Source organism: Columba livia, chromosome 3, assembly GCF_036013475.1.
Source record: "Columba livia isolate bColLiv1 breed racing homer chromosome 3, bColLiv1.pat.W.v2, whole genome shotgun sequence".
NCBI classification, from domain to species: domain Eukaryota; kingdom Metazoa; phylum Chordata; class Aves; order Columbiformes; family Columbidae; genus Columba; species Columba livia.
In genome coordinates, this window is record NC_088604.1 from 100720044 (window position 1) to 100738818 (window position 18775).

The window sequence follows — 18775 nt, forward strand, 5'->3', positions numbered from 1 at the left end:
AGTTGTCAGTAAACCCAAGCACTTATTCTGCTAATGTATCTGCTTCTTTTTACTTTTAGACATTATGGTTACAATGGGCTTTTCAAGAGAAGAAATCCATGAATCTTTAGTAAACCAAAAGTATGATGAAGTCATGGCTACTTATTTGCTTCTGGGTAGAAAACCACCTGAAGTAAGTGCCATCTAATTTATATCTTCTCTTTTGGCCTTTATACCTAACTGGGTTGAATATTCCGGTAGTTGATGTTTTTATGAGCTGTTCTGTAACATCTTTAAAAAAAACCAAACTGTGACTAATAACTTATTAGTGTCTTTCCCTTTTTCTTATCTTCTTGGATATTTCGTTAGTTACCATATGAAGAAATAGATTGAATATGGTGTCTTCATGTTTGCTTGTAAATATGTTAAATTGCTTTTTTAAAAGGCTGGCTGTTAATCTGAAGTGGCATGACTTCTAAATGCTGAGTCTTCTTCCTGTCATGTGTGTCTACAGTTAAAACCAGAAGTAGTTGATTTGACTAGAGCAATTATTCTTCTAGCTACTAAGATGTGACATCCTTTGTGTCTCAGAGATGTACTCACCCTTTCTAACGCAAATACTATGTTACAGTATATTTTATCATTTAATAAATAATTGCGTTGTCAATAACAAATTTGTCATAGAAAACCTTCTGACTGTTTTGGAACTAGAGGAATCTGTAGATCTTTTGTGATCACAAAGATTTTCAAGAAATGAAGCTCAGACCACGGCTTTTCTTTTAGAAGTATTTTTTTCCTGCTGCTTCGTTGCCTTCTTTCATTTCCAAGATAGCGTAGATCTGATATGTGCATCCTTGAGTGTGTTTTCCCACAACATCTCTGAACGAGAATTCCCTTGTGATGGCAAAGCATGGAGGAAATCTGTCAAAAATTATTTTGACTTAAACTGCTTGAAAGAGGAGATTTGTCTTTTTCACTGCTCTTACTTAAAACTTAGGCTTCTTAGATACCAACAAACGGGTGGCTGAGTTACCTACCCTATAAAGATTTGTTGAAGTCCAGAAAGAATCCTTGATTCCCTAGTACTTGCCTTTTTAGCCCTTTTGACTCAGTCCAATGCGTTTTGAAATTGTTCTGAAGCTGTAAATGCTCTTTAAGCTTTAAAAAAAAAAAAAGCAGGGGGAGCCGTTCTTTGGTTTAGGTTTTAAAATAGCACAGTTTTTAATGCTGGAAAGATTCTTCTCATTTTATTTTGAGCATTCATTAACTTCTTAGCTTTAGCTGTGTGTTTTTTAAAGCACGTTAAACACAGACGAAGCGATAAAACTCATCTTGAAGAAAATGAAACTCTGGATACAATTTTAAATTTTAGAAAATGCCTTTGATTGCAACGCTTTGCTTTATTAAGCCATAAAAGTACCAGTAATGTTGAATTTTGTTTACGCTTTGAAAAAATGTTTTTCCTGTAGTTTGAAGGAGGCGATTCCTTGTCCAGCAGCAATTTGGGTCAAAGGTCTCGTCCCAGCAGTGACCTCAACAACAGTTCAGTGCAGTCTCCTGCTCACCTGAAGGTCCAGCGGAGTATATCGACTAACCAGAAACAGCGGCGGTTCAGTGATCATGGTGGGGATGACATTCCAACAAGTAAAGTAACATACACAATTAAAGTCTGAATGTGCAGTGCTTTGTGAACCTGGCAGGTCCACCACTCTGTGCATTTGTTGTGTATCTCGTCATGCTCCGCTGTGATGCTTTTATTTGTATGAGCGCTTCTATGGTAAATCCGGGTCAATGGAATCTACAGATTTAGTTTTTTGGACTTGTTACATGGTTGATTCACTAAATAATGAGCTTGAGGATGTTTCCTGTTTAGGAAGTAATAGCAAAATATTGGTCTGGATAAACTCAAAGGTAGCAAACCATTGTGCTTATCAGTACATTTGGAGTTGGGCACAAATTGTTTCCAAGTGGCAATGATTTTACCAAGTATTCAGGAAACATTTTCAGGTGAAAGTGGCTACATCAGAAGGGAGTGCGTATTTAAAACTATTCTTTTTTTCAAAGAGAACTGTCAAATTACTAGAAATATTTATAGAATGTTTGGCCTTTTTCTCTACCTAGTTTACAGTTTTATTTCTGATTTCCCCCTGCCTTTTTGTTGTTTTCCATCTGTGTTAGCGTGGTGGTGTTTTTTTCCAAAAGAGTAACCAATATTTTGAAGATTGTCAGCAGATGGGATTTTATTTCAAGGGAATGTAAAATTATAGTGATGGAGGATTTGCCCCAAAGCATTTTAAAGAATGATAAGAGGAAAAGAATTGCAACTTTTCCAAGTATAAACATGCTTTTAAACAAAGTTCTTGAGTTTCCAGGGGAAAAGGCTCTTTCACAGTGTTTAGAATAAACGATATGTGGCAAAAAGTGCTAAAAAAAAATTTGGACAGTATTCTTTAATTTCTTTCTTCATAATATCGCACAAATTGCATGGATTTAAAATGAGAATTCAGATACTCTTCTAGGTTTTACATATTGATGTGAAATGGGAACTAATTCTGAACTGCAAATTGGTCTTGAAGAGCAAGTGGGTAAAAAGAGTGTAGGCTGTCAAAGCTCAATTTAATAGGTTGGTGCTGAGTTTGCAGTCATAGTTTTTCAAATGCTTTTTTTAGACTCGGGGAATTATATTTAGACTATTTTGGCCAAGAAAAACGCAGTGATTATTTTTAGGTATTTATTAATACTGCTTTTATTTGGCAGTTGGTCCCTCAATTCCTCCCGCGGTGTCGTACACAAAAAGGGCTCAGGCAAACAGCGTGGAAAGTGAGCAGAAAGAAGACTGGGACAAGGACGTCTCCCGCAAACTTGGCAGCACTACAGTGGGGTCCAAAGGAGAGATGGCTGCAAGTCCACTTGTGGGTCCAGAAAGAAAGAAATCAACCACAGTTCCCAGTGTGAGTGTGTTGTGCTTCAGGCGTATTATATTTATTTTTCCCTATTTAAACAAAATCTGCAGCATAACGTTACTATAGACATAACGGTTACTGAATAAGCCACTAAGTCTATTTCTGGTGACTTTTACTGGCAGACAGAAATAAGCTACAGTGGGTGTCTTTTAAAATAAACCTTTCACTTCCCCATTCCATGAGAATGTCTGCACTTGGGCAAACTGAATATCTGTCAAGGCAAATAGTGGATATTTAGGGAAAAAACATAAAAACGGAGCCAATACGGAGTGTTCTTTTTCTGGCTTTTAATGCTTGTGTGTCTACAAGGAAGTCAAGGAATTTCCTGAATCAGAGATTTAATCTGAATAATCCTACATAATGTCCCTCATGAACTTTTTCTCTGTAAATTTATCTGTTTGGCTTTCTGAAACCACTTCATTTTGGACTTCAGAAATGGAGTGAGGTGAGGAGGAAAAACCCACTTGTTCCCTGATGTGTGTGCCTTGTTGATGTTACGAGTTACAACCTGATTCTTGAATTAAGGAATTATTAAATTGCTAGTTCTTGTATTATGATATCATTCATAGTTTTGTAGATCGCTGTCGTATTACTGCCTCAGACATCTTTGTTCCAAATAGGACAGTCTGTCTCTCCTAATGTGAAAGCATCTTACTTTGCCTTGTAGAAGTTCATGTGCAGTAATATCAATGTTTAGGGTACACAATGAAAAAAATATCGCATAGTGTTTAAACAGCTACTTAGGAGCAACAGTTCATGGGGGAGGAGGCAGGGAGAAAAATAAATACGTATTAATCATCGTTTAAGATACTTTTTTCTATTTAAGAGACACTATATTAAATACAGGAATTCTGGCCATCTTTTAGTACAGTCGACAGGCAGCAGGAATTCTGATTGTCCTTTGGGATTCTATGTGCTGGCTCCCATCTTGGTTATTCTGGGAAGATCATACGCATTTCTGCTAGAATTCTCTTTAAACAAAATAAATGCTGAAGTTCTTTTAACTCTTAATGTTCCACAGGCCTTGTCTACAATACATCTGCAGATGCTTTAAACTTTTTTTTTTTTTCCCAAATTTTAAATAGAGTTTTTTCCCCCCCACAAAGTCTTTGGAATTATGACTATGTGGATTGCATTCAGGGACTTTGAGTCTTCTGAGATTAGATTTCATGTCTGAGCTTTCCCAAAACTATATTGCCCCAAAGCTGATTACAGTTACGTGTGGTACAAGCTGATATGTCGAAAGCATTTCTCTGCTTTGTGATAATTAGATGGAGTATCTTTGAGAAATTGGTGTACTTGCTAATGGCAACGTCAGTATTTGTACATTTTTAGCTCTGTTACTGTTTTGGGGGTTTTGTGAAAGGCTTCGTGATGGGCATGATTAAGGAATAGTGGCGTCTGATATTGCAACAGTAGTTAAGGTTGAGCAGCTTGCCCAGGAAAAAAATAATTTGTTTTTTAAAAATAATTAAAAATGAACAAAGCTAATGTGGACAGTTTTTAAATACTTTTGTGTAACTTTGAGGGTAACAGGATGTTATGGAAGGCAGAATTTCTTTAAAACATATTTATCAGCTTCAGTCATAGTAGTTTAACTTATGAGAGTTTCATAAACAGTTACTGCAGTTGTTAATCTTCCTTACAAATTGGCTTTGAAAACAGATTTTTCAGTAGTCTCTGCAGGGTGATCATCATGCCAAAAAGTTCTAGATGAGGGAGACCTAAACACACAGCAAATCTTGCAGAGTTCATGATGTCCTACAGTACCCAAGCTTATTTGAAATCTTTTGCCGGCGTGCACGAGTGTGTAATGTCAGTACTTTGCAAACTATCTCCAATTCAGTATGAACTGTATTGAAAACTGAGACTTGTACCTCGTGTGCTGAAAGTTAAGGCTTCAGCAGCTAATCTGTGCGTGGCAGGGGGAGAAGGATATTTGTAGGGATCTTATGAAGTGTGGGGAAACAAAGTCTCATCAGTATTTGTTGCTGCAAGACCTGTTTGCCATGTTACTGGTATCATAATTTCTGGGTTGCTGACACAGATTGATAATCTTTTCATTTTTCTCTTGGAAACTCGTTTGATAGGCGGCAACAAACTGTAAAGCTGGAGGCCTGGTTGGCAAACTAATTTTCATAGAGAATCCTTTCAACCAGCCGAATAGATGCGTTCTCTGGGATTCCAGTTTGTTCCTTTGATCCCAGAGGCAAATAATTCAGTTAACACAGTATGTGAGAACTGGATAATAATACTTAGTAAAGCAAGTGTCAGGAAAATGAAATTTCTCTGTTTTCTTTTAGTGTACTCTCAATGGTAAACTAATGACATGGTGAAAGAGCTATTGGAAAAAAAAAAAAGCTGATGATATAAATTATTTGTGTCAACAGATTGCCTAGTACATTTGAAGATATTAAGAATATACGTAAATGGCTGAAATTCTATTTTGATTTGCTTCCAGTGCTTACATTTTTGTAGATTGTAACATACAATAAAAGAAAATACTTTGTTTAATTTTAGTCTCAATTTTCTTCTAGAATAATGTATTTTCTGGTAGTGGAATGACAAGGAGGAACACTTACGTTTGTGAACGTTCTTCAGATCGCTATTCTGCAATACAGAATGGGAAGGACAACAGGTATTCTTCAGCTTTTATTGCCTATTAATTTGGGTATAAGAACTGAGGCATAGAAGCATGTTTCTGAAATTAATATATTACATTATGAAGCATGGCGTGAAATACATAAAGTCTGACTGTATGTTCTCAACTTATCTTCCACTGCATTTTCCAGGTATAGGGTGAAATTTATAACTAAATGTGTAGATCTGCCTTTGCCTCTTTTTATGGAATCACATTTATTACCAAGGGTTGTCTTCCAACACAGAGTAAAGTAGCTCTGCTCACAACTAATTAGGCAGTTCTGCTGTGGACATCTTCAGATGGATTTGCCTTAGCACCTTAACATGATCCTTTCTCATTTCTCCTTTTAATCACTCAAAAGTTGAAATTGTTAAGACTTGTCAGTCCTTTTCAACGTAATTTTTTGGCCTAAATAATATTTCAGCAGTGATGGTAACCATTTGTACCTGTATGTGGGATGATAATTACACTCAGTTTAGTATGTTTCATTAAAAACAATAGTATTTAACACTGCCACAATTACTGTTCCTTTGAAATATATTCTTTGTTCATCCTTGGTGTTAGTTAACCTCTGTACCTGACTGCAAAATGAAACACTGCCTTTAATGGAAATTAATAAACTAGGTTTGGTGGGGTTTGGTTGGTTGGTTGTTGTTTGGGTTTTTTTTGTTGTTTTGGGGTGTTTTTTTAGTTTGCAGCAATAGATCTTACTCTGATTTTTTTTTAAGCTGTTTAAATAAAACAGTTACGGTAAAATGAAACAAAAAATTGCAAGCATGAAATAACATTATCTAGTAAACTAGTTTGGTTTAGTTTTCTGTTCTAATGTTTAAATTGTTTAATGATGCATTAAATTTTAAAAACAGGAAAAGTATTGGGCCGTTGATCTATAGCAAAACGAGCTGTGGAACATGTAAAGTACAGCTATTTAAAGTGCTTTAAAGAGTTGTTTTAAAAAGGTGAACACTGATTTTAGTATTTAATTTCAAATTTTCTAGATAGGTGCTTTCAAATGTCATCATTACAAATCTTTGTGTATAGTTTAAAATATTTGAACAAAATTTGTAACAATCCTTCTTTAAAAAGAAAGACGATAACATGTTTTTTTAGATTTAGGGTTAAAATATGTACTACAATAATACTTCTGACTCACAAAGACTGATAAACTTTTTCTTTCAATAGATTTAATACCAAAACCACTATAATGAGAAGGGATTTTATTTCAAAGTTTTTCATTTCACGGTTATTGTACTTTTTTTCTATAGTATTGAAAAGACAGGCCACTCTTAATCCTTATTCCTTTCATGAGTGCAATGGATATGCTCAGCTCTTCCAGCATATTCTGAAAAAAGGAGATTAATTTTCTTTCGAGTTGTGTATTTGCCTTTCCTACAATACATTGTGTTGTAGTTGACTTTGGATTTGGTGTAGTTGAACATTTTGTCATCAGATTTTTTTTATCCAAAATCTTTACCACTTTGCTATAGATATTATTTAGCTTCGGGACTGTTGTTGCTAATATATCATTAATGTAATTTCATTTATGCTTGTAGAGGCAAAGCTGTAGTTTGGCTTAAGTGTCTTTTGTTTTAAAAATCAATGACACAACAGTTTTACCGCTACTTTCATCTCTTCTTTGCCACTTAGGCGAAGCAGAAATAAAAGTACTGGTAGGTGGAACTGTATCTTGTAAGAGTTGGCTCATCCTCAGCTTTGCAGTGGCTGGGATAGTCCAGAGAACTACAACTTGGTCCTCCAAAATCACCATCTCTTCCAAGAGATAATGTGACAGCGGTTCCAAATGTTTTAGGTGTTTGTTTTAACTGAAACTAAGGGTATTCACTTCACAAAAGGAGAATCTATTTATTCAATCTATTTTAAGTCTTTTGCAAATTTCTTTTTTTTGTATTTTTTACGTTTTCCATGTACTCCTTGTAGCCTTTCTTCAGTACTTTGAATAATGTGTGTGTAAGCTTTAATCTTGGGAGGAATGAACAGGCCTAATTGAACACGCATGGTGATTCGATTTATGGGCAAACGTAACTGTCTCAGAATTCTGTATTCTTTGATTTAGCTGACTAAGGCAGCCTGGTCACCCCATCTTCTGTTATTTAAACAGCACTTGCTGTGTTCTGAAAGAAAAAAAAATAGTTATTTTCGCTGTTTTCTGTGGGGTTTTACACTAACCTTTTCCCTTTTCGTTTGTCCGTCCCCCCCGCCTTGCTCCGGTGGCAAAAGCCTCACAGAAATGTCTGCGAGCAGCACGTCTTCTGCAGGCTCCGCAGTGGCTTCTGCCGTGTCGACACGGCCTCGACATCAAAAGTCCATGTCTGCCTCTGGTCATCCTATAAAAGTTACACTGCCAACCATCAAAGATGGCACTGAAGCTTACCGACCAAGGTAATGAATTGATTTTGTTTTTAGTGACATGCCCTTTAAAAATGTGGTTGTTCAGTTCATTATACGCTTCAATACGGTTGCAGTGGATTCAAAACTGTCATGTTGCATTCTGTTTCAGAACAGTAGCTTGCTCAAGTAATGTGGGTATTACAGGTGATTTAAGCCCGATGTTGTTCATCACCCGTGTTTGCACACAGTTAAAGAAGTTCCTTGACTGCCTCCCTCTGGAAGCTTCTGGAAAACTTAAGCAGTTAAAAATTTAACTGATTTAGACAGGAGCATACAACACAGGCCACCACAAATTCAAAAGAAATACTGAAATGCTAACCTCTTGGTTTTGTAGATTGCTGGGCTCATTTCTGTCTAAAAGCACCATAGTATAGTTGCTCTTACTATTAACTGCCCGTATAGCTTTATACATTTATTTGTGCCAGATGATTACTTCTTCAGAAATTATCTCTTGGCTTTTGTGGAGTGCTTGTGTGTTAAAGCTTTTGATGAATATATTTTTCTGGAAGAGGGCTGTGAACATTTTTAGATCTTACTACAGACCTATCTATCTTTTTCCTCTGGCATATTATCTGTGTATACTTTTTTAAAAACTGCTTTTAATACTTGAGATAATTTGATCTTACAATGATAATATCTCTTGATTATTTTGAAGTGTGAATCATAAGAACAAATCAGTAGCAGATTCAGGTTTAAAAAAAAGAATCAAGTGGGGTTTTTGTCCTGTCTTTGAGAAATGGTTGTCGTGTAGGAGGGTTTCTAGCATATAGTCTTTCTCTTTATTTATGCTTCTGTTTTCCCAGCAGTGCAACTCAAAGAGTGCCTGCTGCTTCCCCGTCTGCTCATAGTATTAGCACTACCACTCCAGACCGAACCCGCTTTCCTCGGGGGAGTTCAAGTCGAAGCACTTTCCATGGTGAGCAGCTCAGGGAGCGGCGTAATGCCACTTACAATGGACCGCCCGCCTCACCATCCCATGAAACCGGTGCTTTTGCACATGCTAGAAGAGGGACATCAACTGGTATAATAAGCAAGATAACTTCCAAGTTTGTTCGCAGGTTAGTACCTCGATTTTTAAGAGAAAGAAAAAAAACGTGCCCAGCCTATAACTAGGGCCATAATTGCAAAATCATTGAGAATTTCCAGTCTAAGTCTGAAGTAAATGTAAATTTAGCTAGAATGCTGCTTGTTTTGTGTTTTCCTTCCAGAACCTGCCTTGTTTTACTTCTCTGTGTATATTGTAACCATTCTGTATGACCAGCTATTCTGATGCTTTATCCTGAAGGAGCAAGAGAAGGCTGCTCAGAAGGTTTTAAAGTTCATGCTTTACAGCTAAAATGCTAAGATGCTAAAATTAAGTTGAAATCACATGAACTTAAGTACTGAAATCAGTGACTTAAAAATGAGTCATTACTTAATGTTAACAATATTTTGCTTAATGCAGTTTGTTGCAAGGGCTATATTTACAACGATGTTATTGCTGTACTTAAGGGAAATTGGTATTTACAGATTGTTTCAGAGAATTCTAAAATATTTGAATAAATGAGAAGCTTAGAAGTGGGCAGAAGTCCAGATGTCTGAAAATACTGATGTTCTGGAATCATGTTACCAGCTTTTTCAAACGTGAGTTCAGGATTCTGAAAGAAGAAAATGGGCACATCCTGGACCTCCCTTCATTCCTGTGATGATGCTACCAGTAATAATACTGTGAGGAGAGCTGCTGGGAAGGATTTTCAAATACGCTGTTTAATAGCAAGTGACTGACTTGGCAGTCACAACAGCTTTCCCAAAAGGGGACTTAGCTTTCAGTTTGCCTCTTTCTAACAGTGATTTACCTCTAATCCTTAAGCCTGTTTATTGACATATCTTTGTTATTGTCAGTTTTACAACAGTTGTATCTTGGAAACTGCTTTGGTTTGGTTTGTTTCTTTTTTTCAGAATTATGCTGTTAGGTACAATTCTATCATTTGTATGTAAAAGAGTGATAAATTCAAAGCTAGGTTAAGCTAGTAGTTGCGAATTTGTAAATAAGATATTACAAGAGAAAAGAAGCAAGAAAGCTAGAAATGCATTGATGTTCCTCATAAAATTAATTTAACTTGGTGAGCTGGTGCTGCATCAATGTGTATCTAATACCTCCTGTGGTGACCTAAAAAAGAAAAAAAAAGAAAAAGTGAATTATTTTCTTTTTTCAGAAACATGAAGATACAGAACTATGATCCTCAGTTTTGGTATCTCCAGCACTTATGTAGTTGGAGGGAAAGAGTCTGTTACCTGGTTTTGAAAAGAAAAAAGTTTACAGCGAAGTTAGTCAGCTGTGTTGGCAGTATAGATTTCCAAATGGGAAGAATGGCATTTTCCGTTAAGTAACTACCCAATTCCAAGAGCACAGGATCACAGGGTGTTTTTTGGCATTACAGTTCATTGTTATTTGCAAGGAACAGTGTCTTGAATTTTTTTAAGAGTCACATCAGAGAATTAATATTTTCATTATGTTAGGCACGATATTATAATAACATTGTAAACTATGTATTTCAAATTAGCCTACTGTAAATTGATGTATTTTTAAATGATCTTTACTTTAGAACATTTTTATACCGTTTCTTATTATGTTTCATTCTGCTAAAAGTACATTTTCCTATAGTGAAGGCCCGATAGGGTTTTTGTTTGGTTTTGTTGTTGGGGTTTTCTTGTTTGTGTTTGTTTTTCTTTTTTTAACCTTTGGACTGTTTGAGACTTTTAGTGGCTGGGATTACATGGATGGGAGTTATGTGGGGGGGTTGCTGTTCTTTTAGTTGGATCACATAACTGCATGCCTTTTAACTTCTATATTGTTCAGGAGATAATGGTTTAAAGCCTACTTTGATTAGAAGGTGTCATTAAAAGACTTTTTTGACTTTATCTTTTGGCAAAGGTAAATGCCTTTTCTGGTAAGTATACGAAACAAATGCATAATGAGAATGCTTAGTCAGTAGGATATTGAAGTATTTTGTATCAGTGGTTTATGTCAAATGATACTTTTTTGTTACTAAAGTAGTTGTGTTTTGAAGGTGTTAATTTAATTAACTAATGGAAATGGGGTGCTAAAATGTACAGCAGCACTAGGAACGTACCTAGGTGGCTTATACAATCAATGGATATTTTTCAAGTTGTTCCACACTGAAAAGGCGTAATACAAAACAGTTTCTTGGTAAAGTCCAGCTCTAATTCAACAAGATGAAAAAGATACATTTAACCTCAAGCTCACCAGTAATCTTACCAAAGTCAGTGTAACAGCTGATTTGCTTAAAGTTAAGCAGATGTTGAAGTCATCTTCCTCAACTGGGCTCCAAACATTTGGTCTCACAAACTCTTAGGCATGTTGTATCTTTAATTACTCGAGTGTGCCTAAGCACCTGCAAGAACCTAAGTAGGCTGGGGACTGAGGTCTAAAGGCCTGGCCAGGAAGGGTGCGAAGTGGAGCCCCCATGGACCACCTTGATCGACTGCTCCTCTGTGCTTGCTGGAACTGTATGTGGCTGTTGCTCTGTCTGCAGGAGGCTGAGAATAATGTGTCAATTTTACCACCAGTTAAAAAAAAATAAACAACTACATGTCAGAGCTGAAAGAAGTTACGATATAAGGGAAAATTAAAATTACAGCTATGAAAAAACTATTAAACACTATCAGGCTTGACTTTATTATACTGATTTTTTTTTTTTTTTTGTTCAATAGCTATTTAACATTGTTCTAGATGTAGGTTATCTTAACTTTAATTTTTCACCTTTATCATTGAATCTCAACCTTAACTTTGTTTTGAGGGATCCAAGTGAAGGCGAAGCCAGTGGCAGAACTGACACCTCAAGGTGAGGAGCCACTATTAATACTTCGCTCCTAGGTCTTTCGCATCAAGGTTTAAGTGATTTCTTAGATATTTTTAATCAGGATGTAAAATAGAATAGTGCTTAAAGAATTTGCTTTTTAAAAATGTTTTTATTTGGGGGGAGGGGGTTTGGTGAGGTCCTTTATCCCTTATTTTTTGCTTTCTTGCAAGTATTTAATATAAAACTTTACTTATACACCTTCCTTTGAATATTAAAGCCCCCTGTAGGAGTTAACTAGTCATATAGGCACTTAAAATCCTGGTTTGGCTTATAAATGTTTAATGGTGTTTACTTTTGGTTTCAGTGGAAAACGTAGTATACTTCGTGTGTGTGTGTATGTATATGTATATATTAAATTCTTACCATAGTTACATACTGTGTTCATTACTTAGGCTGCTGTTTGCCAGAAGTAAACACCTTATAGTCCCTGAGAAATGAATGTCACTTTGCTCTGAGAAATAAACTAAGTGACATTCAGACAAAAAGGGTGATGACTGCTAAATATTGAATTTGTATGGCAACTGCTGTACACGAATCTATAGATGCTTCGTTAGTAATAAAGCATTCCTTCATGTGCTCATTTTCCAGTATATCTGCTCTTTTGCCATGTTTCAGCATTTGGTTCTGCATTTTTGGTGTGCTTAGCACAGTGCATAACATTTTATTTTTATGCTTTCTAATGAACAGGCATTGTAGTTTGCATTCTAAACTTGCCACTTACAGAAATTATCGACTTAGTTTTGAAAACAGAAAGCCTTTATTTAAAAAGGAAAAAAAAAAAAGGCAGCAAGTTCTTAACAGGATACATTGTATAATACACAATGCATTTTATCTACATTAGCCCTTTTCAATTCCAAGTCTATTAGCTGTCAATTTCTTGACGTGGAAAGAGAGAAGACAGGAATCAAATGTTCAAATGAAGTGTGAAGTTGCTTTCAGCTCTTGCTTTCATTCTCCAGCTTCCTCTACTTTTTGTCATCCTACAGTGTCTGTTTTGGGCTAAAAGTCGTTTGAGATCTTATTTCTGCCATGCTCTATCCCTTAATATCGATGTGGTTCTCTGGGGATCACACTGAAAGTTAAATGAAAAATGCTTGTTTTGACTCCTCTCTGAATAGCAACAGTTTATAGAGTATCAAAATGAGAACAGCACCTTTCCGCAGTGACGGATGGGGAGGCATCAGGCATGTTAAATATCTGGGACAAGAGCAGAAATAGCTGTGGAATTGCTTTAAAATAATCAGTGCTGTTTCTCAAAATGCTTTCCACAATGGAATAAGTAATCTATTTGGTACGGTAACGTCAGTAAGAACATTCATTGGAAATTACTCCCTTGAAATTTTGACCAAGTCGTTTATCAAGTAAAGCACTTCATGTCTATATGTCACTGTTCCTTCTTGTGAAAAAGCTGCTGACTGTGTACTCAACTGCTTGACAAACAAGCTGTTTACAACCAAGTTACAGCACAAAATTCTGCTTCATCAGTTAAAATAAAGAGCATTATTATGAAGTCATTTTTACAGAGAGAGGTCAAAAATACATTATAGATGCCAAAGGGGATAAATGCGGAAAAGAGGGGTGGGAACTAACTGAAGACATGTGAATTGCGGGGTGGGACTTCTTCCTCTGCTGCTTTTACAGTATGGGTTACGCTTCAGGGTGGTGTCCCTCAACTTCAGTTTTGTTGGTGTATGGCATGCTCCAGATCATGAAATCAGCAGAACTTCAGTCATGCTTTTACATAGATTCCACTTTCTTTGGAGCAGTATGGAGTAACGTGTGTCTGCCGCAGTTACCATTGCACATCTTCTCATCAGAATGTTTCGGAGCAGGGGTTTCCAAACTTGCTTTGCTTCTGTGCCGCTGCTGGGAGCTGCCCCAGCGCTGGTGGCAGCTGCCAGCGCTGTGCTGAAGCGCCCGTGCGTGCGGGAGATGGTGCACAACTGTTCCAGCAGTTCCCACCTAACTCTTTTTGCGGTAGCTTGCGTGTGACAGTCGCAGTTTAGAAACCCCTGTTCAAGAACTGTATTTCTCTTCTGTCTCCTGGCTGGACCGCTTTTGGTTTTGACTGCTCTGTATGTCCCCTCTTTCCAGGAGCACTTCTGGGGAGCCAAAGGACAGGGAGAAGGAGGATAGCAAAGATTCGAAGCCACGCTCCTTGCGGTTCACGTGGAGTATGAAGACCACTAGTTCTATGGACCCAAATGATATGATGAGAGAGATTCGGAAAGTGTTAGATGCTAATAACTGTGATTACGAACAAAAAGAGAGGTTTTTGCTCTTCTGTGTCCACGGTGACGCACGACAAGAGAGCCTTGTTCAGTGGGAGATGGAAGTCTGCAAACTGCCACGGTTGTCGCTCAACGGAGTTCGTTTCAAGAGAATATCTGGGACTTCTATCGCATTTAAGAACATTGCATCCAAGATAGCGAACGAGCTTAAGCTGTAAAGAGAACCTAAATATTTTGGGATCAGGGAAGATTCATACATGATCTACACTTTGAATGTACTGGTTACGCCTAATGTGATTGGCCTGTGAAACTCCCCATGTAGAAATTGCCCTTATTGCAATAAGGTTATACATAGTTATTCAGAATTGTAAAGTTAAATCCAGTATGACCTATATTAAATAACTGTAGCTAAAGAAGTTATGTTCACATGTACAGGTAAGTATATAGAGCATTCTGTTCATTTTATGTTCATAGAGTTGTATAATAAAAAGATGACTGCTTAAATTCAGATCTTGTATAGTTGTCTAGATTTCTGCACAGAAATGTATGTTTGATGCTTTGAGTTGGAAAAGTTCTTCCCTATCATTTACATTTTCGGTGTTTTTTATAAGTCTTACCTCTATCATGCGTTTTTTAAAAAACTTGTGTCCCGAGTCAAATGCACAAAAATAGTTTTCACAACTGTAGCCTGACCATTTTTAATTATTTAAAGATTGTTCGTGATTTGAAGCAAAAGTCGATGAACAATCGGCTCTTGTGCTGCACGAGACTGTTCCTGCTTATCTTTGGCTCTTATCCTTGTTATTGGACAGTGGTTGGTTGGGGAAAAAACAATACAAACATGTTTACAGTGTTGGCACTTAGAGTTCAAAAACTTTGTTCTGCCTTGGGTCAGCTCAGAGCTGTGGGGGAACAGAAACCAGGCGTACGTGATGCTCTGCCCGCAAATCACCGCGCTTACTCCCGTGGCCCGTCAACAGATGTAGCACCAAAACGGAGAACCGTAACTATTTCATTTGAATATCATGGTGTAAAATATCACTTGTTTGCTGCCTTCAGAATACTATAAATTCCATTTTATGGAAATCTATTAATATTGGGACTGTTTAATAGCACAAGATAATCTGAAGTGTTGACCAATTGTAGAAGTTACTAATACCACCTCAGGAATTAGCTTGGCTTTTGGAACATGTGCCCCCAAAGAGTACATGTAATTCCACATAATATTTTACAGCTAAACATACATTGTTTATAATGAGAAATTGTTGATTTATGCTTTTGTGGTTGTACAGTTTGTTCCCATGTAACCTGTTTGTGTTTAATATTTTACCAGATTTCTTGTATTTATTCCACATCATTATGCTTGTAATGTGCAGCTTTGTAATTAGGCACTTGCCTACAGAAAAGACGAAAAAACAACAACACATTTTTTTCCTTCATAATTAATGATTATAAACTATGTAAAACCACTAGTACTGGTACATTTTAATACTTGTTATTTTGTACTGAATTAACCATAGAGGTTGGTTGTGCAATGTTATTTAATGTCGTAATTACTGTAATATCAACATATGGGCCCCATCTGCACACTCTTGTGAAGAATAGAAAGTTCATTAAGAAATTGTCACTTTAAAAAATAAAAATTAAAAAAAAAAAAGCTGTGGTAAACTCTGTAACCCTAAGTTAGAAGGCTGTAAGTGTAGTAAATGTGCCATTCTCTAATGGCTTCTTGACCGAGATGGATTTTTACATACTGTACTGTGATGTAGCTTTCCTATGTAACAGTTATTTTTGAAAATGGACGTGTGTTGTTGCCTTAGAAAAAGGGTGGTGTTTGGAAAGAAAGAACTGTAGCCCCTTTTCTTTTTTTTTTATTTTTTAATCTGATGTTTATTGAAACAAAATCTGATGCAAGTCATCTTGATTCACTGGTGCACTCTATTAAAACTTACTTGAACAGTTCTCATACTAAAATACTTGTTGTTTGCCCTTTATAAAAGCACAGTAGTTACTGCAGGTAGCCAAGTAGCCTGCAGGTGGACAGACTTTGGCTTCGACACTGAATTTGGGTTGAGCGTTGCCTCAGTTCTGTGGTCTTGCACTGGCCGGAGAGCATCGGGGGTTCAGCACTTTCTTACAAATGTGCGTCCAGGAGCTTTTCCAGAAATTCACCAAAAATCAGCTTCAGGAAGGGGTTTGTGCATCTGCTTAATTTACGCGTAAATGTCCGTGAATGTTCAATTATCCTTGAAAATACACCACTGGAACATAACCATGATGCTAATCGAAGATCATGTGTGAACTTAGTCATGAAACAAAACCCTTTGCCTTTTCAGGAGGTTCAGTGGAAAAAAATATAGGTCATGCTGTGAGACGGTAGATTAAGCGCTTAGGAAAGCTTCCCGCTGTACAGGCCCTGTGTTTACACGGCTGACTTTGTCCTAGATTGTCGCTGTTTTTCAGCGCTTCGTGTAACCAGAGATGCATGAACGTTACACAAAACACAACCTTGCAGGGCGACAGAGGTTTAGAGGATTTTAGTTCCGCTCTCCCATGAAACATAGCCCCCCAACGTGCCCATTTAATGTTTCTGTATATGGATGGTTTACAAATGGTATTATTTCCAGTAACTGCCAGCAGTGTGGAATTGCCCTGATTCCCAGCCCCTGCTCACCTCCCTCCTTTGGCCTGTTGGAAGATGAGCTGTGAACCATGTTCTGCTTCCCGTAACAGATACACCAAGAGCTTCAGCAAGGGTGCGATCCGAGTGCGAAAGGTGTAGCTGCACCCAAACGCCTCCTTTGGCTCCCTACATCTCCTGTTCCTGGCAGGAATAAGATGGGAAGATCCAAGAAAGAGGCTTTTTTCAGAACTGCTGGTTTTATTGGCAAGAAGAGGGTACTTGGCATGGAAATCAGTGAGATGTCACACACTGAATCCCCAGTGCCTGTTTTTTGGGTCCCTCAACAGCTGCCTCGTTACGCAGCCTTTATGTGTAAGCTTGGGTAAAAGTGAGATAATGTTTGGATCTGAAGTGCAGCTTGACTTCAATATGGAAGGGGACCAGCATGGCGTTTTACCAGCACGGTTTTAACTTGGGAAATCCAAGAGACTATTAAATGCCACATCACATTCCACAGCTCCAGGAAGGGATGGGGATGTCTTGGATCTTCAGGGAGCTTACACATTCCATTGGAATTCCTTGGCAGCATTCCTAGGGGGTGGTTGGGGTGGTGGTGAGGGGGTAAACAGTTCTGCCGTCTTGGGTTGGGGTCGTGGTGTCATTTTATTTATTTATTTTAGGTATACAGACACTTCCAAACTGAGTAGATCCCTTTGCATGCATGCCAGTTTAAAACGTTATGACATATGTAGGTCAATGAAAGGGCTACAAACGTGCACTCTTGCTTCTGTGGATGAAAAATGATGCTTGATAAGCAAGTGGCATTGTTAATGCCATGTAGTTATGATAATGCTGAAATTCCACGGGCTGTTAGATATGAGACTTTTGATACCCAGGGTCATACACCTAAGAGGTACCTCAGGCCCCTCGATCCCGATGGCTCACCTGCTGGCCACTCAAACATGTAAATCTCCATCAAGAGATGTATTCTCTGGGGTTTTGATAGCTGAACTCTGGAAAATAAAACAAACTCGGGTACAAACCCCGTGTGTGGGGAAAGGCCTGCCCTTCTTAAGAAGGATTATCTTTCACTCTCCTTGCACTTCTCATTTAGGGGCAAAGTATACCTTTAGTAATGGATCTATAAATAGAAAACCTAGACGCAAACACTTTTCAAAACCCAAGAAAAATATTTAATGCCATTTTTTTTTCTTCAAGGTGGCTTGAGGTTAACAAGATGAAATATACCATTCAACAGCTACTAACACATTATTGGTATTTTATTTTTCGATGCTGCTCCTTAGTCAGCATCAGGTGATTACTTCATCTGTCAAACTATCGAAGGAAGTAGCACATGAAAATCTACAGCAATACACAAGAGCATGCAAAATTCAACTACCCCACCTTGCTCTTTCTGGCATCCTACCTTGTGATTGTCATAAAAATAGGTATTTAGGAGGGGACCTATGGTGCTACTCTGTTCCACCAGCTCTGCAGTGCTTAGGACATAGCTGCACCTCCAGGACATGGAGTATGAAACCCTGTCCTGGTGTCAGGTCTTCACCTCAGCCTTCTGGAGATTTAAATTAAAACCCTGATGATGCCAGCAGGAGTGGTGATGCCTTTAGTATAAAATAGGGGAAGAGACACCTGAGACTTGGCTCACGCTTTCCACCCTTCAGAGGACTGGCCAAGCTCTCTATTACATAGCTTTCCAGCTGGAGCTGTGACAATGGTGAAACAACATCCCCGTGGCACAGAACTACACTGGGTGCAGGATTTACTTGCTAAATGTTATGGGCACATCTCAGGGAGACTCAGGTTCAAGGCTTTGTTCCCTGGTAAGAAAATTCCACAGTAAGGGATCGATCTGTCCCTTTATTGCATCTGCTCATGTGAAATATTTTTACATGCATCAAATGCTGATATATACACCAACTGGATTAATAAACTATATCAATCCTCCCTGTAGAATTGTGCGTTTCGTGATTTACCGCAGCTACATGAACACCGCTTAGGACGTGCAGCTGTTGAACTGCAGCCCGGGCAGCTGCAGAGGCACCGAG

General features: G+C 37.8%; 1 protein-coding gene across 14 annotated transcripts in view; it reads left to right on the top strand.

Moving 5' to 3' along the window:
• MARK1 (microtubule affinity regulating kinase 1) overlaps positions 1-16060 on the top strand; it is a 58596-nt gene extending 42536 nt beyond the window's left edge. For 3 of the 14 annotated variants that reach the window (XM_065058528.1, XM_065058519.1, XM_065058532.1), the window contains 8 exons: positions 60-172; positions 1449-1623; positions 2737-2930; positions 5480-5580; positions 7822-7983; positions 8796-9050; positions 11793-11837; positions 13950-16060. In XM_065058528.1, coding sequence (XP_064914600.1) covers positions 60-172; positions 1449-1623; positions 2737-2930; positions 5480-5580; positions 7822-7983; positions 8796-9050; positions 11793-11837; positions 13950-14304 — 1400 coding nt within the window. In that variant the 3' untranslated portion in view covers positions 14305-16060. The remainder of the gene's footprint in view (positions 1-59; positions 173-1448; positions 1624-2736; positions 2931-5479; positions 5581-7821; positions 7984-8795; positions 9051-11792; positions 11838-13949) is intronic. The other 11 variants (XM_065058529.1, XM_065058521.1, XM_065058530.1 and 8 more) reach the window with 8 other exon arrangements.
• The last annotated feature ends 2715 nt before the right edge of the window (positions 16061-18775 follow it).